The sequence below is a fragment of the Zootoca vivipara genome, chromosome 2 (assembly GCF_963506605.1).
Source record: "Zootoca vivipara chromosome 2, rZooViv1.1, whole genome shotgun sequence".
Lineage (NCBI taxonomy): Eukaryota > Metazoa > Chordata > Lepidosauria > Squamata > Lacertidae > Zootoca > Zootoca vivipara.
In genome coordinates, this window is record NC_083277.1 from 32,202,047 (window position 1) to 32,228,758 (window position 26,712).

The 26,712-nt window shown below is 41.4% G+C and overlaps 1 protein-coding gene across 1 annotated transcript in view; it reads left to right on the plus strand.

Annotated features, from left to right (window-relative positions):
• Window positions 1-23,570, plus strand: part of CNTN6 (contactin 6) — a 163,356-nt gene extending 139,786 nt beyond the window's left edge. Inside the window, exons 13-22 of the mRNA XM_035108102.2 lie at window positions 1,590-1,707; window positions 2,841-2,999; window positions 3,084-3,233; window positions 5,097-5,167; window positions 9,925-10,159; window positions 10,498-10,613; window positions 12,090-12,276; window positions 16,973-17,085; window positions 20,252-20,420; window positions 23,013-23,570. Coding sequence (XP_034963993.2) covers window positions 1,590-1,707; window positions 2,841-2,999; window positions 3,084-3,233; window positions 5,097-5,167; window positions 9,925-10,159; window positions 10,498-10,613; window positions 12,090-12,276; window positions 16,973-17,085; window positions 20,252-20,420; window positions 23,013-23,104 — 1,410 coding nt within the window. The 3' untranslated portion in view covers window positions 23,105-23,570. The remainder of the gene's footprint in view (window positions 1-1,589; window positions 1,708-2,840; window positions 3,000-3,083; window positions 3,234-5,096; window positions 5,168-9,924; window positions 10,160-10,497; window positions 10,614-12,089; window positions 12,277-16,972; window positions 17,086-20,251; window positions 20,421-23,012) is intronic.
• The last annotated feature ends 3,142 nt before the right edge of the window (window positions 23,571-26,712 follow it).

Here is a 26,712-nt window from a genome sequence, read left to right on the forward strand (position 1 = left end):
TAACCTGGTACCACTGTACATCCAAATCAGAAGGCTCCAAGCACGGTAGCTCCAACTAACAACAATCCCTAAAAGGGTTAACAACCTGGGTATCTGGAAATGTCTTTCCTACAGCTGAGGATGAGTCCAAGCTATATTTCCTGACCCACTATAAGAAATGGAACATGTCCTTTCAAGTACGAGTGATAAAGACTTGTTCTACTGGAAATCTTCATATACTGGGTGTCACGGTCCGGTCGGCGGGCGTCAGGACCAGAGGCAAGATGGTGGTGAAGAAGCAGGGTCGAAGGCAGAGGCGAAGGTCCACGGGGCACGATGCAAGGCGAAGGCAAAGCGAGGGTCCAGGAACAAGAAGCAAGGCCAAGGATCCAGGAACAAGAAGCAAGGTGAAGGTCCACAGGGCAAGAGCAAGGCGAAGGCGAAGCAATGGTCCAAGGAGCAAGGAGCAAGGCGAAGGATCTAGGAACAAGAAGCAAGGCAAAGGTCCACGGGGCAGGAGCTAGGTGAAGGCGAGGCAGGGGTCCAAGAAGCACGGCAGCAACAAGGCAAGGGTCCAAGGAACAGGAGGCCAGATGCAACCAGGCAGGGATAGCGTTGCTGTGGCAAAGAGCTGAAGGGAAATGCTGGGCTTTTATCCCTCCCAGCTCCTGCCACCAGGTGCAGTGAGATCTCAAGTGGCCTCACCTGGGTGATTACTCCTTGCCTCTCCAGCACAAGCTGAGGACTTCACCTGTGTGGCCACGCCTTGCTTCTCCAGCACAAGTTGAGGCATGCCCCAGTCCTGCAAAGCACTACAGGCCCCAGAGCCTGACTCCTGCCCATACTCCTGACACTGGGTCACAAAAATGCACCTTACATATTTCGATGGGCATGCAGCTCTGTATGGCATTTTTTCCTGATGGTTAAAAGACTCGGGTGACCAAAATTAAGCTGCTGTCTGGGGAAAAAGACAAGGACACAGACACACACCAGCAATTTGATGTGTGGATGGCAACTGAACGTGGAGTTGAATATTCAACACTAGTGATCTGACAACTGTCGTCACCACACCTGAGAAAAGCAGGCTACTTAACAGGGCATAGGGTAGGCTTGGTGGCACAAAAATTTTGTGTTACGGTGCCTCACTGTCACTCACTACCACAGCATCAACTGCCCGGGGTGGCTGCCTCACTCTGTCTGATAATAATAATAATAATAATAATAATAATAATAATAATAATAATAATAATTCGACTTCCAACAGAAGGTTAAAAACTTCCCTAAACAGGGCTGCCTTCAGATGTCTTCTAAATGTCGTATAGTTGTTTATTTCTTTGATATTTGATAGTAGCACTCATGAAGTCTCCCAGTTCTGGTATCCTCCCACCCAGAAGTGTTATTGCTTTATATGGACACAACTATTTATTTTTGCTTTCAATGCTTGCTTTATTTGTGAAATTACATTAAAGGCATGTAAATGAAATAAACAGATGATAGCAGTATATGCTTGGACTTTAAAACTACATATTTTATTAATGCTTCACAAATTACAGAAATATCCACTATAGAAAATTCATTTAGTTGTCTATTTCTCCTCTTCTTATCTCAAGGAATCAGTAGGGGACCTTATGATAAGAAACATTCAGTTAAATCATTCTGGGAAATACAGATGCACAGTACAAACAGCTATGGACAACCTATCTGAAACGGCAGAAATTATTGTAAGGGGTAAGTCTATTATCTATAAAACGCCAGCTAACTGTAACACAGAGAATAATATGGTATGCATCAGCATCAGAGAAGAGGGTGAATGAAATGTAAACAACTCATGATCTACAGCTCAGATATGTTTCTTACCACCATATATTCCCATCAGAGTAAAATTTGCCCAGTGGGCATCTAAGCAACTCCAATGCAAACGCCGACAGACATTATTTCTTCCTCACACTTTTTTCACTCTCTAAAAATCTAGGATATATATGTCTATAGCATATCATAGCTGTTAATCCGAATCCATTATTTGCTCAATAATCTTGTTAGAGGAGAATGCTTAGTTTGTGCATCCTATATCATAAACAAAGATATACCTCTAAGGTATGTTTGGATCTCACACTTTCTTCATTTCAGTGGCCGCTTAAAAAATGTATTAGTTTTTCCAGGCATCTGTAGAATACTCGATTTTAGTTAATCTTATTATTATTAGAAGTGTAAAAAACCACACTGTGTTTTTAAAGCTTGGTGGTTGTGATTTGAATATTTTCCTGCTTTTTTCATTTCTTATAATTGGATTCAGGTGTTTTGTTTTTTAATTTTGCAGGAACTGGCATATAGTCTTGTGTGCATCCCATCATGAGATCGGGTGATGAAGGGCAGGTTAGAAATACAGGGTGGTATTCAACAAAGTTTTACTCAGAGAAGACCCATTCATATTAATGGATATGATGAACTTAGGCCCATTAATTCCAGTGGATCTGCTCAGAGAATAGCATTGTAAGGGGTGGTGTTTGCCTAGTATATGTGCTTTATAGGTTGACTTCAGACTTGTTTGGGTTTGGGAGTTGGTGGCCTTTGGGGCCAGAGATGGCAGAGAACTATTCTGGATTATTAAGAAAGTGAAGAGAGAGAAGTCTTTTGTGTAGTTTAGGTGGTAATCTAGGAGGAATGGCTTGACAGACATTTGTGTTATGCTTTAAGCCATATGGCCTTAGAGCAGGGGATTGAACCAGGGGGTTGATTTCAAAAAAAAATATCTCTAATCAATCTAGTAGTGAATATCAAATGCACAACAGAGCCCTAAAGAGCCGCACCATTTCTAAGTATTCTGCTAAAGTAAATGTGCATTTTCTTCCTTTTTAAATAAGGCACTCCAGGTCCTCCCAAAGATGTTAACATTGAACATGTTTCCAGTACAACGGCAGTGCTAAACTGGAGACAAGGAACAGATAATAATAGTCCAGTCCAAATATACACTATTCAGATAAGGACCCCCTTTTCAGTTGGGTGGCAAGCAGCTTCGACAGGTATACAGCCACATTTCTGACTTGCATTCTATGCTATAGTTTCGCATTCTTCCATCGCTAATCATTTTTCGCTTTTATGTTTAGTTCCTGAAGTTATTAACGGAAGGACCCACACGGCAACAGTGGTTGATCTGAACCCTTGGGTTGAATATGAATTTCGTGTTGTGGCTGGCAATAGTATTGGGATTGGAGAGCCAAGCACACCATCTGAGCTACTAAGAACTAAAGCATCCAGTAGGTTTCCTGAAATTGTCTTGATGGGTTGAGAAACTCCTTAAAAAATGTAACTCTGTTCATTTCAAAAGTAAGCCATAATGGCTCACCTCTACTGGAGATCGTTATTCAAATGTTACGTTGTTGTGTATTTGTGTATCCATGTTATCAGCTAAAAATTGGCTTGCAATTCAAAATATTGTGAGTGGGTTTTTGTTGTTGTTGTTTCTTTTTGCGGGAGGGTGGTGTACAGGAACAATGGAAGGGTGTTTAACAATAGGCTCTCCTCCCTCAGATCTCTTATTCTGAAGGGGTTCCCAACTGTTTCCCAAGAGTCCAGGTGTGAAGGAAGAATGGCTGGATGCATCACCCCTTCCTGCCAATTAACTTTTACTTCTTTAGGCATCAGTCCTGGGAGTAAGCCCCATTAAATGCAGAAGTCAGAAGGCAGTTCATCCCTTTTTTAATGATGCACAGAGTTTTTTATTGCTAAGTACTGGGAAAGCATGATTCTATCACTGTATGATGAATGGATAAGGAAAGTATGTTCCATATTATGCTGCACAGACTATTTTATACACTGTAGAATCCAAAACGATAGGGTTTACAAAGTTCCTTTAAACTTTGACCTTTCATAGACAGCTTCATGTGGCTTCGATATCCCCTCATTAGGACTGTCAAAATCTGTAGAGTAGACGCTACAGAAATAGAACAGAGGCTCTGGTGTTGTGTACAGGTTAAAGTATTGAACCAAAGAGTCCTGCAGATTTGGATAAACTCTACTCACTTCACTACTCAGATGCCCCATAGGCAAAAGGGAAACGTTTCAGTTGTGCATCTGGCTGCTAAGATCCTAGATTACTAATTAAAACCATCCTCAGAGTAACAGGTGTGGCAAATAAAGAGCAATGAAAGGGTGAACGAGAAAGTCTGTCTTATAAGGTCTACATTGCCAGCTAAAACTCGATCGAGCATTTGTAGATTCCTGGAGGCAAATGAGCCACTGCTCATTTCATTAAAATGGAGCTGAGAATTAATTGCGCTTCTGCCGATGCAGTTAACCGTAAATTTTCATCTGCTTCTCAACTATGACCCAGTTGAGGCTTTGTTGAGCAGTAGTATAAATTTCTTTCCCATGCAAATACAGTAAATACTGAACTCATTTAACACAAGCACTAATTGAGCATTAACTGGTTCATGGAACAGTGGGATGTTAGTTGAGCTTGGCTTGAAAGTCTCTTTTTAATTCTTCATTTAGTTAACCACCCCATTTCCTTTTCCGTCTTAAACTTTTGCAGATCTAACACAAATCATTTGAAGTGAATGGCAGCAACGAAAAAGGATAATGGTTGCCCCCCATTCCCAAAATAATGTGTTGTTTTCATGAATATGGCATATCTGAAAATAAAATAACAAAACAAGAAGTCAATGATCCTGTGTTGATTGCTAGTTGAGTCTATTATGGTCAGCCTACTACTAATTTAAAGTACTTAGTGGCTTACCATGTAGATCATTCCTGTGGCATCACACATATCTAAGCCACTACCAGCTTATCTCAAGATCCACTATAATGAGATTATCTATACAGGCACATTAGTTTTATCCCTATAGAATCCACTCCCCAAATGTGGAGGGAACCCATAGCCCAGTTGAGAACTTATCTGTAGTTCAGCCATGATCAGTTTCAGAACTTAGCTGCATTGGTCCAGAGAGCAATAGAACCATTGCCAACCATGATGATAAACCTCGCTATGGACTTTGGATCTCATGTACTGTATTGATTTCTCTTTTCATATGGTCATTCAAAGAAGGATTTACAAAATTACGAATGCCTTTTTAATTTCGCAAATTTGTGATGTTTTTGCTTTTGCTTTACCCTCTTAGTTCCTACAGCGGCACCAGCAAATGTGAGTGGAGGTGGAGGAAGCCGGTCCGAGCTCGTCATAACATGGGAGGTAATTTGTAAACCAGCCTCAGCTCTTCAATATAAAGAAGGGAGATTACAATATAGGTGTAGCAAAAGCGGTTGGTTGCACCACTGGTAGCAATTTAGAGAAGTAAACTGTGAGCAGCATGTTATAAAGATGTATAGAAGTCATCTGTAGCCCTCTTATCATCATTATGCAGAAGGCAGCTTAACACTCTAATCTGTTTGGGTATTTTGCACATTAAACATTCCACACAGTTTTGTTTGCACGTCTCTTGCTGATGTTTTCTCCCATTTGGGATATTATGCTGCCAAAGCCTTCCCTGTCATGCATAAAAGGAGACATGGCCTTTCAGTATCAAATTCCACTCAGTGTATGTTTAGAAGGCAAAATCAAATACCCAAAGGATAATTCATGCTGAAGGGAAATAAGTTCAGCTGAAATTACTGGGACGTAGTTCTAACTAAGAGTGGCTTTGGAGGTAACTGGAGAAGTTCCCAAACCAAATGCACAATCACTTCTGCAGTCCATAGGTGGATATCCTATGTTCAAATGGGAATTGTCACAGGCTATACCTAGGATATGGGCTCTCCCCTTGAGCAAGTTTCACTTAAAGCATTACAAGGTACATGAATTACTGTTCATTTGGCCCAAAGCTGGTCTGACTATACCTGCATGTCTTTTATTTATTTATAGGATTTCTCACCTGCCCTTTCTTACCCAGGGTGGGTTACGACAACGTAATACACAATTATACAAAAAAAGATAGCGGTTGCCATTATACAGTGAGTAACGCCATTCCATATTGAGCAGAATAGTGTTCCTTATATAATAATAATAATTTATTATTTGTACCCTGCCCATCTGGCTGGGCCTCCCCAGCCACTCTGGGTGGCTTCCAACAAAGATTAAAATACAATAATTCATCAGATATTGAAACCTTCCCTAAACAAAACAGGTTTATAAAATTATGTGTGGCATTGAAAAATGGATAAGGTTAAGTTTTTCTTCCTCTCTCATCATACCGAGAACCCAGGGTTATGTGTGAAGACCCACCAAGACCTCCCAAAGAAAGACACAGTTGACACCAATATTACTTCAAGGTTATTGGCATAGTTTTGGCCACAACTTTATTGATTACAGAATGTGACTGGTTTGCTTAGGCATTGGTTCGACTAGCTGCACCTACACTGCAGGGCAGCACTGACAACTGGGCACCGGCAGAAGTCAGTAAGGGTAAACAGACTGGGGGAGCATTGGTCTTACCACAGGCGCAACCTCACCCCAAAATGCTCCCAGGTGCTCTGGCGTGGCCCTAACCCCTGGTTCTTTCTGCAAGTATTCCCCCCCCCCAAAGTTAAAGAAAAAGAACAATGTGTAAATTGGCACAAATAAAGTGACAAACTCTTTCTTTTTCTGATCGTAGTTCACTTATGCTGTCCTCACTCTCGGAATTTACTTTTACAAAGATGGGCATGGCAAGAGTCCAGTGCTGTATTCCAGTGCGTTTGAGCTGTGTTCTTTTAACAAACAGCTGCATTACACCCCGCTTTCTGGGAGAAAATGTTTTTCTGTCAGCATGTGACAGGGAACATGTAAAATGTGCAAGTCCTTTATTCCCATTGACTTGACAACTGACAGTTGCTTTCTGTGCATCACTCCAGAAAAAGAGGCCGGGAACAAAGAGAGTATTTTGACTTATTAGGGAGAGAAAGGAAAAAAGCTTAGGCAGGAAGATGGACTTTTGGGGTTTCAGAAAGATTTCCAGAAATAACAAATAAGACTTTCTCTCTCTTCAGCATTCAGTAACTTTTACACCTTTCGGTTTAAAGGAATATGGATACCGAAAAATTGTGCCACATGATAAATTAAGGGTTTTTAAAAAGTGTATTTCCCAGAGTACACTGCAGCATTTCTTTTATCATATTTCTCTAGCTGCTTTATGCTAGAAGAGAAAAGTGACTCAGAGCACATACAAGTTTCAAAAATGCTGCACATTAATTGGATTTTAACACTTGAGTTTTTATTTTGCAAAACAGAACACCACAATTCTGTTTTACTGGGATTGATTGATCAACCAGCCTAGATAAACTCAATAGTACAGGAGAAGCTCCCCAAAATTAAATAATCAAGCAAGTAGTATGAGACATTAGGTAGATGGGCAGATGATAGATATGCACATTTTCTGTCTCTCTAATATAAATCACAGCTATATATTGCAAGTCTGAACAAAGAACAGCAGCAAAAAAAAACCCACAAAGGTGTGATTACTTCTCTGGTATGTCCAGTAAATAAATAAATATTACTGCTGTATACCCACTTCTTGTAACAAGGGTAAGCAGTGAATGCTAAAAGCAATTCAAAACAAAACAAAACAAAAACATTCTATCTATGCATTTAGCTACTTCCATCCATATCCACTTCACAATGGCGTAGTATTGGTACTTTCTTACTGTGATAATTCAATCTCAGTGCTTTATTGTATCATTGTATATTGATCCCCATGAGCATACCTTCGGCGCCGTGGTCTAAACCACAGAGCCTAGGACTTGCTGATCAGAAGGTCGGCGGTTCGAAACCCCGCGATGGGGTGAGCTCCCTTTGCTTGGTCCCAGCTCCTGCCCACCTAGCAGTTTGAAAGCACCTCAAAGTGCAAGTAGATAAATAGGTACCACTCCGGCGGGAAGCTAAACGTTGTTTCCGTGCGCTGCTCTGGTTCCCCAGAAGCGGCTTAGTCATGCTGGCCACATGACCCAGAAGCTGTCTGTGGAGAAACGTCGGCTCCCTCAGCCAGTAAAGCGAGATGAGCGCCGCAACCCTAGAGTCGTCTGCGACTGGACCTAATGGTCAAGGGTCCCTTTACCTTTATATGGACACTAAAGATGATTAGTTCCTCTAATTTATTTTGGGATTCACCACCTTAGTTGGCTTTTAATGTTCTTCCTCTTATGTTTGAAGCAGTAGTTCCTTTGAAGGTGATTATGCGTATGATCATTTACTAAAGAGCACAGATGCAGCCTTAATGGCTCCAATATTCCACCAGTGTTTCTTTTTCCATAAAGTATGTATATGGAAAAGGACGCCCTCATGAAAATAATATCAACATAGTCCCAGTGCATAGTTTATTTAGTTTATTAATAAATTGGCCATACTTACAGATAGAAATATGGCAATGTTGAAACTACAGAATTTTTAAACTACCAAAAATAATACTGGTTATATTCTGGTGACAACGCACTAAACTTACATGCACATCTAGGGGCTACACAAGACACAGGAGATCCAGAAGGACCAAGAGCAGCTGGGAAAGGGTCATAGATCAGTGGTAGAACATCTGCCGCTGGTTCTAGGTTCTGTTAAGTATAATTGTTTAATTGCACACTGAAATGGAGAATTGTGCCACATTATATACTGTATGTATATTTCTGAGGTGTTTAACATAGGGAAATTCCCTTGGAGTGTACTGAGCTAGAAAGGGCTCTCTAACTCTCTAGCTGATAATTAACTAATGATGTTCTCTGCTAGCCTTTAGGTGAGTGTTTAACCTTAGATCATGTGAGTCAGGTATTCAATTGCAAATTTGCCATTTTGAAGGGAATTGGCTTGGCCCTTTGTTCCCAGGCACAGTCATATAAAGGTTGTGGTAATGAATCATCCCAAGGAGCTGCATGGCCTTAGGCTGGATGCAGCCTCATTCAAGCTATGAGAGAAACACAGCTTTGATTCTTTTTTTCGCTGATCATAATTGAAGAATAAGAACCTATGCTTGAATATGCATAGGTTCTTATAGGTTTGTACATGTATCTTTGATTGTTTTGTACCTGCTTTTTGAAGAAGTTCTGGTTAGTAAAGCTTTGAATAATACATATGGGTCTGGAATTTTTTTATTCCAAAAGAAGTCAACTTTTATGCATTCAATTGCTTCATGCTGCATATTAGTATATGCAATAGATTCAAAACCCCAGAATCTCAGGTAGGACTGGGAGAAACCCTTGTCTGAAATCCTGGAAATACACTACCAGTCAGTGTAGAAAATACTGATGTGGATGGACTCAATGGTCTGACTCTTATAAGTCACCTTCCTGCACTATGATCTGGGAAATGGCAAAGGGAAAATGATTAACGCTTTTCCCAGAACTGCCAATTTGGACCGCATTCCCATGTGAGCTTTTAGTAAAATAGAAATACCAGGAGGTACATTCATGAATCTAGTGCACGCATCCCCAAACTTCGGCCCTCCAGATGTTTTGGACTACAATTTCCATCTTCCCCGACCACTGGTCCTGTTAGCTAGGGATCATGGGAGTTGTAGGCCAAAACATCTGGAGGGCTGCAATTTGGGGATGCCTGATCTAGTGTGCCTCATGTAGCAAGGCCCAAGTTGCATTCACCACATTGGTGCACACTCATATAGCAATAGTTGCTTCCATTCTGTTGTAATTCTTTAAAATTTAGCAATTCAGCACTCCAAAGTGTGTGTAGGATGGTGGAAAATCAAAAGCAAACTAAGATGATAATGAAATGAGTCTAATTTTTAAAATGTAGTGCATGCTTTTAATGCTGCTGATTAGGTCTTTTGTTTCTAAATTGATTGCCTCAATTGATTTATTTTTATTGTTATTTTCAATATTACATTGACTGATGGAGCAAACATTATTATCTTCTTGGAAGCACAGTCAACCAAATCAATACAGCTAAAATATACTGATAGAGAGAAGATTCAATTAAAACAGCATATACAGTGCTTGCAAGTGGTTATTGATTGATTTCTATGCCTCTTGTAGTCAGTTCCTGAGGAACTACAATACGGGGAAGGTTTTGGCTACATTATTATGTTCCGGCCTCTGGGCTCTGCAAGCTGGACAAAGGCAGCGGTTGCCTCAGTGGAGGCATCCAAATACATCTATAGAAATGAAAGCATCACACCCTTATTCCCTTTTGAAGTGAAAGTGGGAGTCTTCAATCATGAAGGAGTAGGCACGCTGAGCCCAATATATATTGTGTACTCTGGAGAAGACGGTAAGTAAAATCATCCATGTCTTACCATTTATGACATTGTTGGGTCTTCTTACTTTGGTGTAACTGATATGCGATCCATATTGTGAAGCGTTTGACATCACATCATAGACAGTGGCATGGATGCATTGCTGTGCAAGAATGTCATGGTGGTTCAATAGCTAAATTCACTACATCATAAGAAGTTGGTTGCCACAGGAAGTCTTTAGTTGTGAGAGATCAGTCTTTTCATGATTTCCTGCAGATTTATAATCCCTTCTGTTTATTTTTCATTATAACAACTTGGTATTACATTGTGGTCTCTAAAATGTGTGTTTTCTGTGCCACTATTGCTCTCCCAGAGCCACAGATAGCACCAACTGGAACCGTTGTACAAAGTTTCTCAGCCTCAGAAATAGAAGTCTCTTGGAATCCTGTTGTGTGGAACAGACATACTGGAAGGGTTCTTGGCTATGAGGTGGGACACTTTATATTAGATTTTTGTAGTCAAATATAGCTGGTTCATTCATATATAGATATATATTACCTTACCCTTCTGTTCCTTTTTCTTTTTGCCCCACAGTTCCCTAGGTTCTACTGTAACCTTTTCCATTCACTTGCTGTACGCCAACATTTCATGTCCATTCTTTCTAGTCCCTCTCTGCTTCCAGCCTCCCAGTCAAGCTCCACGTTTAACTGCCATTTTCCTGATTTTCAAGATCGTTTCATCCCATTATTCTATTTGACTCCTTCGTTCCAACACACCATCTTCTCTGCTATTTTATTAATAGTTTATCTGGTTTCCTGCCTCCTGAGCATCAGCATTCTTGCAACACAGCTTTTCAACCTCAACCTCTCCTGCTTTTGTATACATATCCTCTAGTCCAATGCCTTGCATGTGGTTATTTGCAGACAGATTGGTCTCCTTTCAACTTTGAATAAGATTCTGGGATATTTTTTTTAGACAAACTCACCCTGTGCAATTAGAATCTCTGTAAATATTCCATGATTCACTGGAGGAAAGCTTACAGATTGGCAACGGGAGGTAGAAAATTGCACTGCCTGTGCATTCTATTATCTCAAACCAGATAAACCCTTTTCTTTCTTAGATTCCTTTCTTTAATAGCTTTTAATAGCTATGGGTTGCATCCAATGTTGTTGTAGCAGTCATTGAATGATTCCCCTCTCTCTTGTATCCCCATCCCCCCTGTTCTGCAGGGTTTGTGGAAAGATAGTTTGTAGTTTTGCAAACCTTGACTTAGCACAAAAAAGGGCCCAGAAGGGTCTTGCCTCAATACTAGTGAATGTGTTCTGCATGCAAGAGGTCCCAAGTTCAATCCCTGGCATCTCCAGGTAGGATTGGGAGGTACTCCTGGAGAGCTGCTGCCAGGGTCTCACTCAGTATAAAGCAGCTTCCTATGTTCCCAAGCCTGCTGAAACATCCTCATGTGTGGGGATGGTGCCACTGTAACTACATTTGCTGCTGAACCTCAGAAATAGAGTGGATGCTCTAGTTCAGAAAGCACATGCTCTTCCACATCAAACAACTGTTAGAGCTCAAAGGGAGGCCTAAGTCAATAGTTATTGAATTGTAACTACATGGGCATAATAATTAAGATCTCTCTAGGAATCCTCTTTCATTTCATTCCTTTTTCCTTCATGGTTTAATTATAGATCGACAAGCTCTTAAGCATTACTCACCTTATCAAAGTTTCCCCTTTGGATAGCTATATAAGCATAGGAGTCCTAATTTGTTTATGTGTGGGCTCCCCCCCCCCCCGGTTTGTATTCAGGATGCAAGAAATGCTATAAATATTCATGCCTGCTTTTACATCGTGACAGCTTCAATTACAAAATCAGCTGTCCCTCTTGAAGCATTACTTGTCTACTTGTCTTCTTTCCAATCAAGGTTGTAGTTGGAGAAAAGCAATGAACTCTTGCTTTTAAACTTTAGGTCTTGTACTGGACGGACGACTCAAAGGATTCTGCAACTGGCAAAGTCAGAGTCAATGGCAACATCACGGCGAAAAATATCACCAGCCTCAGGGCCAATACAATGTATTTTGCCACAGTGAGGGCTTTCAACACAGCTGGGACTGGACCATCCAGTGTCCCAGTTAACGTCACTACAAAAAAAGCACGTGAGTATCTTAAACAGCCAATGACCTTAAAAAAAAGCACAAGTCACTTGACTCACAGTAACCTGCTACAGCACAACTTTGCCTAGTAGAAAAGCATCATAAAGTTCCACAACTAGTATGTCTGTCCTATATTTCAAAAGGAAGTGATGATATTGGATGCTGAACTACGATAACTGATAAAGTTGCCACCTTTTTTTAAAATAATAATGCAGTGCTCAAGTACTGCATGGGTATTGGAAATATGTCTGTGTGTTACTAAATGAAAAGCCCTCCCCTTCATTCAGAAACTGATTGGGCACCCAGCTTTCCCAACACGATTAAAGCAGTAATCACAAGCAGTATACCAGCCAGTTCATTTCACCACACAATTTACAAAATTTCAAAGGGATTAATGTGGGTCACCATGAAGTGCCCAGTCCACCATATTTCTTTGCTGTCCAAGTGCTACCCTCCCTTCCTGGAAGTATAGGCAGCTGTGCAAGGCAAACCCCTAAGAAAGCAACACCTTGGATTAGGAGACAACCAACTCAGATGGAAATGGCAGGCACCTCTGTCTGTTTTGAGTCTTGGACTAATTTTCAACAGCTCCTGTCCAGGAAATGAGTTGCCACAGGTCTGCAGTTTCTCTACATGAATGATAGCAAATGCTCTCTACAGATGCACCTCTGGGGAGGTGGGGGAATGATTGTTTCATGAGCTGTAGGTACTTTTCGAAAGCATGGAGCAGAATACTCTTCCATTCTTCTCTTGCACAACTCTCATTGAGGGCTACCTCATGTTACAAAATTCCTGTATGGAAGATATGTGCACTTACTTGGGGGTCTCATAATACAGCAGTGCCCTGTGCAACACCAACATTCAGCGCACACACCTTGCTTCTCGTGCTCCATTCTAAATAATAATTGCAGCATCCTCTGTGGTGCTTCCAATGCTCAGTGTCCAGTGCGACCAAACTGGTCGTGCTCCCCTAAATCCGCCTCTGCTAACAGTGAGCAGTTCTAAATCCATGAGTTAAGTCCAGTCTTTTTAATAGAATCTAGTATGCGTATCATCTGATGGATTTTGTTACTTGTTTGGGAAATACTCCTTTTGTCATTTTGAAGGCTTGATCACATTTACAGCTGGAATTTCTACTAACCTTCAGTTAAACAAGGTGCGAGTAACATTAGAAATTTCAGCACCTTAAGAACAACAGGGAAAAGAAAAGGGCGAGGGTATGAGATGGTCCTTTTGTTTGTTCTTCCTTTCCATTGTTAAAAATGGAGGAAAATAACATTTTTGGCTCAACGAGTGTGGCTGCTTCATTATAGCACTACTGCAGAAAATCTATAGTTCATCAAAGGGTTAGAAGTGTTCTACACTCATTCATTTCAATAGGCCTTTGTGCACCTGAATGCTGGATTGTTTTTATGGGGTTTAATGAGTATATATCTGTTTTCAGTATCTCCCAGTAGTGTGGGAGGAGAATATCCTAGCAGCCAAGAAGAATCGCATAGCATTTGAACTGTGATGTATTGTGAGGAGTCTAAACTGACATACCTTAAAATTCCAGAGGAAAAATTAGAATATGGTGTAAATATTCCCTCAGTTTCCCTCTTTGATTAAGCATCATTGGTAATGCATGAGAGCTGGAATGGTGTCCATAGTCCTCTGTGAAAATATCTCAGTGTTCTCCACCTATCTTCCATTGATTTGATGAGCCTACTATTCATCCTTCTCATTCAAAATCACTTTAGGCTTACAAGAAAGAGTGAGTCCCCAATAATACCTTTCAATTAACTGGAACATCACCTTGCCCTTTTTCGTTTAACTCTTTCTCCTTTTTAGGTTACGTATGGAGAGGTGGCCACTAATACACAGGTAAAGGGTGTTTTGTGGTTATTCATTTTTAATGCATGCAGAATCCTTATAAACACTCTTCTGCATAGTGCACATCAAAGAGGGAGTGGACGGGATGAGGACTTCAAACACTTTCCATATGATAGAAAGTGAATATAGAAGAGAATATAGAATTTGGGTGGAGGAAGTATCATAAAAATGGGGGGGGGCAACAAATCCATAAAATGGGTTGGATTCAGAGGCCCCATGAGCAAATGCTGCTTCTGGGGTTCTTCAACAGAGGAAAGTGATTCTTCATTTATTCTTTCTTCCCCTGCAGCCCCCTGTATGTCCACAAAAACTGTTCTGTGGGATTGGAGGATATTCTGGAACAGTGTGGGAGGTTATACCCCCCCTCCCTGGCCCAGCCCTATCATTGGGCAAAATGAGATGGCCACCTCAGGAACCTGAATTTGATGTCATGAAAGGGCAACAAATTGTGATTTTTACATTTATTATTATATTCTCACTCCGAGTTGCAACTCATTGCATTTTACTAAGGCCATGGAAGTGAGAATCAGACCAAAAAACATTTAGCCATTAACAACAACAACAAACAACAACAACAACAACAAACAACAACAACAACAACAACAACAACTTGATTTTACTTGTGGACTAACTTGCATAGTAAAGTGAACTATGGATTGTTTCAATTTCACCTTTTCTAGCTTTATATTTTTAGACTGCATCCTAAACACACTTGCTAGTGAATCAGCCTACTGAACACAGTCGGACTTGCTTTTTAGGAAGCATGCATGGGATTGTGCTGTTAATATTTCACTATTATATGACGTGTCAAAATGGGTCCTACAGTACCTTTCGTACAAGATGGTACCTGAAAATGCAGAAGACTCATTAACAAGGTCATCTGTTGCATCACAACCCTTCTATTGGATAGTTAAGTTCAGTACAACATAGTAGAATATAATATAGTCCTCTCCAGAAAGAACCATATCCTCACATGTTCATGGATGCATTGAGGGGAGAGCTGTGTGGGAATGGGACAATGTGGACCATCTGCTAATCTCCATGCAGTCTGATCTCCTTCCTGTCTTTTGAACTGCACATATTCAGCAGGGAGAACCTACACAACTCTAGCCGGATAGACAATTAAGGTTCAGCTGGAATGGATGGAATGAAATTTCTGAAGAGGGCTTAATGAAATAAAATTAGGCATCTTGAGGAAAGCTTGTCATTGACTTAAATGCCAGCTATAGACAGCTCAAATAAGTATCCTTCCACATAGTTCTATCTTCCTACTTCACAGAACAATGATGTGTGGGATTGTGCACCATATAACTTTGGAGATAGTAAGAAATCTGGTTATACTTTGTATATTTCTTTCCAGCTGTGAACTTGTGGTCAGTCTTTATATGGACAAAAAGAAACTGTTTCAATTACCTTTAATCATTCGCTTAGTTGTTTCTCATCAAAACTCTTCTGTGCCTTTTCAAATACTAAGAAATATGTCTAGAATTTTCCAAATATCTTTGTGAAATACATATTAATGGAATAAGATATATTTATGCCTTTCCACTTACGCAGGCATGTGCTATAGATAATATATTTCACCAGTTAGCAGTGGCTACCCAGTAAGAGTCTAGTCTCAGTAACTCTTGAACTAAGACCCCAAGAAATGGCACACACAGGGCATTCAAAGCTTGGGGATTTTTTTTTTTTTACCAGAGTCAGGCCTGGACGTGAGCAATGGGTGCTCAAAGGACTAAACAAGTCCCTCTCCATCTCCGTTGAAGTCTGACCTGAAGAAGAGTTCCTGGCTCCAAATCATCTGTTCCAGATGCCTCCACTGTCCCTACCACCCTACTAGTTTTCCCTGAAAGCCAACAACCCTGCCCTGCACCCACCATAGGTGCCAAGTTATCCCTTTTTTAAAGGGATTTTCCCTTATGCTAAATAGGCTTCCTCGCGAGAAAAGGGAAAAGTTGGCAGCTATGGCACCCACCCACAACAGGCACTTCTGTTCACTAGAGACAGGAGAAGATTTTGGTTTCCTCCACAATTTGTAGCAAGCCTGAGCATGAACCCACTGATGATGCTCAGATTGAAACATGGACATGCAGTTTAGATCACATGTGTACAACCTTTCCAGGCATGATTTGATCCAACTTGCTTTCACTCCCCCCCCCCTTTTTAGTGAGGTGGTCCAAGGGTTTAACTGACTCCTCTTATCTGTTCTTTCTAAACGACATTCTTTGAGAAAAATATGAAAACCTCCATATACCTATGGGGGTAGCCATCTTCTCCCCCCTTCTACATATGACACCCCTGAAAACCAACCAGGGCCATTGTACAGAAAAAGAAAGGGTACCTACATAGGTATATGAGGGCTGGCATCTATTTCTCTATACGATTCCCAGGACAGGGAAGTACATCATAACATATTGCCACTTGCAGGGTTTTATGAGTCAAATATTTTGGAGAGTGTGGCAAGCATCACATTTCCTAGCTGGTTTAAGCTACATAGTACACCCCAGGCCAATGATTGTGGAATAACTGTGGAACTTTTAATGAAATATCTTCCCAGCATCTGGGTGCAGAAGCATACAGCTAACCAGATTGTGGGCTCTATTAATAATGTAATTTGTTAATGCAATTTTTTGATCAGTGGGTTCTGTTCTTCCCCCACCTGCCTGTTATGAATAGAATTTGCTTCACATAGGAAAGGTGATTGCAATAAGAGTCTTTAAATAGTTACTTTGAGTTTGAATGGGTCATATCTGAGTACTTTTCATGCTAGCAGCTCGTGCAGCTTCTCTCTGGAAATGATGCATATTGTCCTTATCTTTTATTAAAGCCCCAAGTCAACGCCCAGCCAACATTGCCTGGAGACTGACAAATTCGAAAATATGCTTGAACTGGGAGCATGTGAAAACGATGGAAAATGAATCTGAAGTGCTAGGCTACAAAGTAAGTATGTCAAACATAGGAACCCCTGTGAGTGGCTGTATTTTAAGTAAAATGTTGCTATTTTTCTTTGGATCTAAATAGCAATTATATTCCCTTATCACCTTATTAAGTGTAATGTATTGAAGTACAGAGCATGTGCCCTGTTTGATGGGCACTCAGATAATAAAAGTAGACTATCCTGAGATCCCAGAGAATCTAGATAAGTGACTCTGTAGTCAGTGCAGAGAACTGTTTCCACATGAGACATAAACAGTGAACGTAAATAAAAAATGTTGATCAGTTTCTCCCTGTTGGTGAGGACCAGGTCCAAGAGAGATCACCCCCTTGCTGTTTATTCCACCTTCCGTAAAATGGAATTGTCAGCTAGGCAACTGAGAAATGGTCTGTCACCTTGTGTGTCGAGGCTTACCAGAAATTACCTTAAATAACTCACAACTGACAACAGAATTATGGTTTGGTTTTTGGCAAATAATTTAGGGCCACAACTTTATTAAATACACCAATTTTAATCCGAGTGTTGGCTTAGGCTTTTGGTTATTCACTCATCCTTCCTTAAGAAGGACTATCCCCATCTGTCCATTTAGGACAGGACTCAATCAGCTGTCCCCTTTGGACAGGACTTACCTCATCTGCCCATTTGGGGCAGGACTCACATCAGCTGTCACCATAGGACAGGACTCACCACTGTCCGCTTGGACAGTTCCTGCTCCGACTTCCTGAAGGGAAGTCAAGTAAACATACCTGGGAGAGAGGAGGTGGCTGAGCCCAGTCATTCCCTCCTCTCTTTCACCAATAATGTTCCCCAAGGCTCTTACTCTTATAATTGGGCCCACCATCCCCGCCAATGGCGGGATGGTAAGGACAAGAGCGTAAGCCCTGAGATTCCTTTAACGGTATACTTCTATATGGAGCAAACGGAGGTGGGGGTAGGCATCTGTGTGCCACACCCCTCTACCAACCGATTAACCAACCAAAAGCATAACCACCAACCTAACAAGTTGTGACAATTTGCTAACGCAGTAGGCGAAAACCAAGAGGCAAAGCCAATCAGCCAATTGGAAAAATTCCTACTGGCCCCTGAATACAGGCGGCCCCGAAGGCAATAGCAATGTTGTGCTAACCTGCAAGAAAAAAGGGCGGGAGGGAGGGGATTCAAACACCAGGCAAAATGTGACTGCAAAATGGAGGGCAAGACCTTAAAAGGGGGACCCTTCAACCAATCAAAACTCAGGGATTTACATACCCATGCCCCCATTACTCAGCATGACCTGTGGCCTAGGCCAGAACCCAAACCCTAAAGTAAATTTCCTACCAGCCCTACCACAATCCGCTTTATATTGGATGATATAAAGCGCTATATCCTTTTCTACAGGTCAGCTGTAAGATCAATAAATAGGTTGACTTTGTGTCTGCTTGCCTTAATTCTTAGTCACAACATAAAAATTTGACCATGGTGCCATTATCAAAGAACTGGTTCCCCCATTCTTTCTGACATGGGGCAATAACAAATCTCCACTCCTTTGCAAATAGTATTCATGTATCTGGCCCCTTGAAATATATGTATTTAGCCGACATTTGTCAAGCTGTTTTAGTACAAGAAGATATAACAAGGGTTTAGTCTCACTTCTGTATCTCTCAATTAAAGGAACATCACATTTAACCCTTGCTGACAGAATGCAGCTCAGTGGAAGGCACCAGGGGTGTCAACTTGAATGAAATATTATTTTGGGGGAAGGTAAGCCCTACCCCGGGACGCAGGTGGTGCTGTGGGTTAAACCACTGAGCCTAGGCTTGCCGATCAGAAGGTCGGCGGTTCGAATCCCTGTGAAGGGGTGAGCTCCCGTTGCTCAGTCCCAGCTCCTGCCAACCTAGCAGTTTGAAAGCACGTCAAAGTGCAAGTACAGTGGTACCTCGACTTACGAAGGCGATCCGTTCTGGGGCGCTCTTCATAAGTCGAATCCTCCGTTGTCGAAGTGCCCATTTTGCGCATGCGTGAAGCGTGATTATGCACTTCTGCACATGCACCGACCGCGCATGCCGCTTCTGCGCAGGCGCAGAACATGCGTGCAGTGAAAAGACTTCCGGGTTTGTCGACTTCGTAAGGTGAAACCTTCGGAAGTCGAGTCATTTGGATGTTGAGGTACCACTGTATATAAATAGGTACCGCTACAGCGGGAAGGTAAACAGCGTTTCCGTGTGCTGCTCTGGTTCACCAGAAGCGGCTTTGTCATGCTGGCCACATGACCCGGAAGCTGTACGCCGGCTCCCTCAGCCAATAATGCGAGATGAGCACCGCAACCCCAGAGTCAGTCACGACTGGACCTAATGGTCAGGGGTCCCTTTACCTTTAAGCCCTACCCCACATAATTGATCACAAGATGCAGCAAGCAACTTAGCACACCATTAACTTATTTGGGGGGGGGTGCCCCCTGAAATATTTTATGGGGGGAGGTTCAAAGAGACCTTGGCCCCTAGGACCTGGCTCCAATGGAAGGCACTTATAAGAAGACAAGGGATTCCTGTGACAAAGGCTTGAGCAGTGCACTCAACCCAGTAGCAAATGGTGCGGGCAAAGCTGCGTTGCTTACCTGACTTCTCAACACTGCACTCCATTGCCATTTACTAAGAGGGGTGAGGTGGTGGAGAGCATCAGATTGGTGCAAGCCTTGGCAAACCAGGTAAGCAGATTTGCCCTGCCCTTCTGGCTGCTACTGATTTAGCCATTGGAAAGCTCTGAGAAGGAAGGAAATAAGTGCATTTAATTCTCATGGCTGCAGCTCAACGGAAATCACACATTATGCAAATGTGTCCACAACTGCAACTTTTTACATTGTGGAACCCCTTGGGCTGCTTTAAGGAACAGCAGAAGCTCCAAGGAACACAGCGAGAAGTGCTGGATTATAAGGTTGAAGAGTGCCGCTGCATGAAAGACAGGGAGGCATTGTGAACCTATCCGTGCACCTCTTCAGATTCCACATGGGGAATCTCCATAGGGATTTCTTGTAAGCAACTGGAGCGGTCGGTGTTTTTGCTGAATGTGCCCACAGGGTGCTTGAAAATACGCTGCAGAAATGTTTGAGAACACAACCCACCATGCGGAGAAGCCTTAACGAAAGCAAGCGGCAATAATATAACAGGTCCTGCCCTTCTCTTGTTTTATATTTAGATTCTGTATAGGCAAAACCGACAAAGCACCACTCATATATTGGAGACAAACAGTACATCTGCTGAGCTGCTGGTACCTTTCGAAGAAGATTATCTCGTAGAAATAAGAACCGTGAGCGATGGAGGGGAAGGGAGCAGCAGTGAGGAAATTAGGATTCCAACCATGTCCAGTGAGTTACCTCTCACACACACCCTCCCCAGCACTGTTGCTGTGGTCCCTTGACTGCTGGGAAGAACTAAAGCTGGCTAGACCTTTGACACTAACTTGATATTATGGTTCCAGGTAAACCTGGGAACAGTCTCTTACGTGCCTGGTTGGGAAAAGGGAAAAGCAATTAACATGAGGGGGGAAATGCAGCAGAATTTTCAGGGCGCTGCAGATCTGCGGCTTGCTGATTTAAGTGGATGCTGCAGCTGTGTGGAAATCAGTTACTGGGTCGGGTTGAAATTAAACTCTTCAGCATAATAATCCTCGTTATTTACTATTTTAAAGGTTCCTAAAATATACCGAGGACTGTGTATAGGTTTAAACAGCCAATGTCTCTGCCCACAGGCTCTCAGTTATTTATTTTAACTGAAGGGGAGGGGAGATGGAGGGTCGAAGAAACAGTTTGCCTGTTCCTATGCGAAACGAGAGGTTGGTTTCCTCCCCACATACAATTATAGGTACCTGTGCCTGTGAACTAACTGTACTGAAAACTGTCCTCATGACCTATTCACACCAGTGGCCAGTGTTTTTTTTCTTTAAAAAATGTTTAGGGGGACTCTCATTTTTCTACTCATATTGAGGCCAAACCTAGATTCACAAAATGTTTAGGGGTATGCGTCCCCCCTGCAACCATTAATTTATCAACAGGCATGTGTGAACTGTGGGAACAGGGAGCAAAGGAAAGGACACAAAAGGGAGGCGAAAGGAGAAACAATGAGAGGGTATTGCAAAAGATCAAGATGGAATAACATGAACGTGGAGACTAGGGGGCAATTCTGTGCAAAAGGGGCAAGAGGCAAGAGATAGCAAATGGGATGATTTCAGGACCGATACTAGAAAGATAAAAAGCAGAAGAAATGGAAAGAGTGTACAGAAGTGAAATGAGAGCTTAGTTCGCTGAGGTGAAGGAATACCCTTACATGGAGCTTTAGGTAGGGTACATCGCTGTACTAATTTTTACAGTGGTACCTCAGGTTACAGACACTTCAGGTTACAGACTCCGCTAACCCAGAAATAGTACCTCGGGTTAAGAACTTTGCTTCAGGATGAGAACAGAAATCACATGGCGGCGGCATGGCGGCAGCAGGAAGCCCCATTAGCTAAAGTGGTACCTCAGGTTAAGAACAGTTTCAGGTTAAGAACGGACCTCCGGAACAAATTAAGTTCTTAACCCAAGGTACCACTGTACATGTTTCAACCAAAAGCTACTGAAGAGGGCCTTAAGGGGATCTGGGGCAGGGGCAGGATATGGTGCAAAGCATGGGGGCAAATCCAGCTGTCCTCTCCACGTCCTCCCTGTCCTCCAAGGATTCTTACATAGTTGTTATTTTTAAACCAGCTCTAGTATTCTGGTACTGATGGCTGGTTCTGCCTCCGCATAGGGAATCAGAATGCACGGAGCTCTGGAATAAGGAGATAATACGTTACCAGGGCTGGGAGCTTAGATGTCATTCTCCACTGCACATCAATGTCATGTCATGCCAAAGTTTATTTCTAGGTGGCTTTTCAGCCAAAGAACCACCAAAGTGGCTCACTAAAGTTAAAATGCAAGTATAAAATGCAAGTAAAAGAATGAGAGGCACATTACAAAATGCAAATTCAAAGCAGCGATCTCACTTTGTATTGATTTCTGCTACTTCCCGCATTAAAATATTTGGATGAAGGGCAGATGCCGATGGTCTAAATAAATAAATAAATAAATAATAGCACATTAAAAGTTTTTTTTAACAACAACAACAACACACTGCATCAGGGGCTCTGAAAAGCAACTCCACTATCATAGAAGCCCTGGGTGGGGGGGACAGACATGGTCTTCGCCATTCACTGAGAAGAGTAAATAGAAGTTGTGAAATGTGCATCTTGAGAAAGTCAGCTGCAAGGGCTAGTGCCCCCCAGGCAGGAGGCATGATGACATATTTCAACTAACCTGACCACAGACCCTTCAAAGACTTTGGTGGGTAAGCAGTTTCATACGGATAGAGTTAGGTTTCGAAGCGGTTGTTGTTCTATTGAATGGTACCATCAGGACAAGACTTTGGGGCAGAAATACAGGTACCTACACAGCTGGATAAACATGAGGGCCCCAAATACTTCAACACCTGGCAAGCATGCTGTAAGCAAAATAATATACATTTCCAGCTGAAGGGGGGGGTGCGGGGTTCCCCTTGTAATACAAGTCAAGAGTCTAAAATAATCTAGTTGCCCCACTGCTTACCTTGACTGAAATCCAAACACAAAATATTAACTGGTTTGTGGGTTGAATGTCCTAGGCACTTTATACTTTATGCATTGAACTGTACAGTTGCAAGTCTTCCGCCAATGGTGGAATGAAACAGAGCAATGACACACTTCCAAGCTTCTCAAAGTGTCATCATAGCCAGCTAATAGAATTGGGCCTCATCCTCCTGAAGAAAAATAATAATCTAAATGATGGGTGGGGGGAAAGCATGAAAAGTAAAGCATGGTGATTATTAAGAACATTAAAACCAGCTCTTATCAATGCCTCAAGCATGTCAATTTGAGTGTACTTTTCTATCTCTGTTTCTTTTTGTAGGTTTAAGCTCCAAAGGGATGGACACCTGCCGCTCTGAAGATTACATAATGACAACTAAGATTCTGATTCTGGTTTATATACTCAGCTCCTGAGTATTTTGTTGAATGGTGCCAACAAGCAGCCATTGGACTTTTGAAAACAAAGCAGCCATTGATGGTGGGAGACTTTCCTCCTTTTCACATATTGGCATCTGTCATCTCTGAAAATGGAGTCTATTGAGAAAGATAATGAATTGCCCTTTAAAATGTAAATATAATTGATTTCTTTCTCTTTTTTAAAGCATATTTGCGTTTAAAATGTCCCCAAAATGAACAAAACAGAGCCAAAATTGTAAAAAAGAAAGAAAGAAAAAAGAAAGCTAGTTTGTATTGCAGGGATCTATTGTGAAAATCCAGTATATCTGTATGAGTTGCAAACGTACAAGATATCTACAAAAACAAAACCCAGTGATCAATATGAAAAAGGCTTGCAGTTGTTTGTGATGTATAACATTAGCTGATCTGTATTTCTCACTTTGGTCTGTAATGGAACACTGTTTACTGCATTTTCAGATTTAATAAAAAATATTTCTTTACAATTTTCCTCATTTTTATCAGTATCTTGGACTAACTGAAGACTTCATTCATAGCATGTGTATATTCTGATTTAAAATTTAAAATGAAGAAGCCATGTCAAATGAATTAACATGGATGTTGTTTTCAATGATAGACATTAAAATCAGAATATTAAGGATGCTGAAGTCCCATAGACATATTCACATAAGGATGGGCTTGTTTTGTTTCTCTAGATTCTACCCATAGCCTACATTTTGAAAATACAGTTTGAAAACTAGTCATAGTTTAGTTGTGAAAGGTGCTCATACAAGATTTTCATCAGATATTTCCATGGATGATAGGCTAACTGTACTATGGTTGAAGAAATCCTTCCTTTTGTCTGTGCTGAATCTTCCAATATTCACTTTCATTGGATGACCTCGAGTTCCAGTATTATACAAAAGGGATCAATTTTATTTCCAAAATCCCAAACATGAGATTCTCCTTTATCACAGCTGCAACAGACTAGGTCAATATTTTCATTAAGCCCAATATCTCTTTCCTGGTCTGTCGGTGCCTGTTCAAACCCATTAACAAAGAAGTGACAGTAGGATTTTTTGCTCCAAAGTGCATCATTTCATAATTACTTGCAGTGAACTGCATATGTCATTTAGCTGCCTGTTCCCTCAGTTTTGAAATACCTTTTTTGGGGTTCTTTGAAATCCCTTTTTGTTTTTCACTAGCCTGAACAATTGGTTGTCACCAACTAACATGGCCATGTCACTGATTATCCCTGACTCCAAATCATTTACGAACATATTAAAAAGCACTGGTCCCGAAGCAGATCATTGGGAGATCCCATTTGTTACATCCATCTATTGTGCAAAGTCTCCAGTTATTCCAATTCTCTGCTACTTCTTGCTCTGTGAGTTACTTATCCATAAGGGTCTCTTTCCTCTTACCCATTCCTTTGGTGAGAGACTTTATCAGAAGCTTTTTAAAATTCCAAGAATGCAATATCTAGTGGACCATCCACTCATGTTAGAAATTAAACCTTGTACTTCCTGCATTCCAAACATGTGCTCTACAATTGAGCTACATCGTTTCCCCTAAGAAATACTTCCCATTAGTATATCAGGAAGCCAAAAACAACAGATCTGTTCATCCTCTCAAGTGGTAAGTGAGGCAGTAATATACAGAGTCCAGCTGACTGTTCTAAGCTGCAGCCTCCATGGAATAACCTTTCTTTCTTTCGTTTTTTGGAAGGGAAGAGAAATGAGCTTTTCATTTCCATCTTCATCTTGGCATGTGCAAATCTGATTAAACCTCTTGACCTACTGAGTTTGCAATTCAGACCTTGAATAAGTGGATATATAAAATTCCTCAGAAATAAGTCTAGATTGACAAACGGCTCATTTTTCTGTCATTCACTGGAATATATCATCTCAAGCACATCACCTCAAGCATTGACTATAAGCTGTCAAATGAATTAGCAGAAATGTGCAAATAGTAAAGGACATGATTAAAAGCAATCCCAGGTGAACTCAAGGCAGGGTGGAAGCGCTCTTTCTGACCACTGCCTCACAGCTCACATATTAGCCTGGGGCTTGTCAATGGTGAGCCATTTGCTGAAAATTAAGAGCTAGCCGACTTCTCATAATACAATGAGGAAACCCTGTAATAAATTGAAACTGGCGTTCAAGTGAAATAAATATAATAGCAGCACTACCATCACATTCTGATACGAAATGAAATATTTTCTTCAGGAAATTTCTAATAGGCGCTGTGCAAACTTGACATTCCAATTCAAATAACAGATCACAAAATTTGTATTTCACGTTTCTGAAAATCAGAGGGAACATGAATGCACACAAATTTCCACTGATACCCCATCACTGACTTTGTCAAGCCCTCTGTCAGATACCATAGCACTGTCTAAGAACCCCAGATTTGGATCTAGGTAGTTCTACAAAGAACAACACCAACCTTTTGGGGGGACACGGTCAAGTGGAACAACCTAGAATCCTGTCCATTTGCATTTTCACTTAATGTACCTTTCCTTCTCCTTGGAAAAGACCCTGATGTTGGGAAATATTGAGGGCACTAGGAGAAGGGGACGACAGAGGACAAGATGGTTGGACAGTGTTCTCGAAGCTACGAACATGAGTTTGACCAAACTGTGGGAGGCAGTGCAAGACAGGAGTGCCTGGCGTGCTCTGGTCCATGGGGTCACGAAGAGTCAGACACGACTAAACGACTAAACAACAACACCTTTCCTTCAGTTTCAGAGCTGCCTACAGCTAGGACATGTATGCTAACTAATACTTTTCCAGCAGTCAAGGCTATCATGTGCTACAAATGTGCATTCATTATGTTATGTTATGTTATGTTATGTTATGTTATGTTATGTTGTTATGTTATTTATTTAAACAATTTACTAAGTTGTTTACAAAGATGCAGTACCAAAAAATAGAACTATAAGATCAAGCTTCAATTAAAAATCTATTGGAATAACAAAAAGAAGTATTCAGTAGGCATTGGAAGTTTATAGGGAGGGGCTTGTCTGACCGCAATGGAAGGGTGTTCCATAAAATTGAGTACATAATACTAAACACGCTGCTCAAGGTGTATAGAAAATGTGCATCCCATTCATGGGGGATCATTAACAGTGACTCCTCCAAATACTTCAGTGATCAGGCAGGGATATAAGGGCAAGGAGATAGTCAGGTAGGTTAAACGACTTTCTACATGCTTCCCCACTCCCTCAAAAAGTGCCCCAGAGTGGCACAATCAAAAGAAAGTGGTGAGAAGCCTTGTTAGCAAGAATTGTCATTTGAAGAAGTTGTTTTTCTGCAGGAAGTGATTGAAGTCAGATTTACAATCTAAATTCAAGCCAAACCTATGAGCATTAAGCATAGAAATGTCTAATGACATGTTCTATGAAGTGAGTTGTAGACCAGGTGTGCACTGCTTGGCCAATATGGGCTGGGGGAGGGGGCAAATGAAGAGCCCAAATCAGGCCCATGGCCCAGAGGTTCTCCACTCCTTAATTGGTATACTTTAAATAAAAGCAATTCTGTGCATCTGAATCTGATGCAATGAAATGACTGCATCTGAATGCAGACGCTAAGCTCGAAGAGCCTTGAGAATGCTGTTTAGCATTGGTT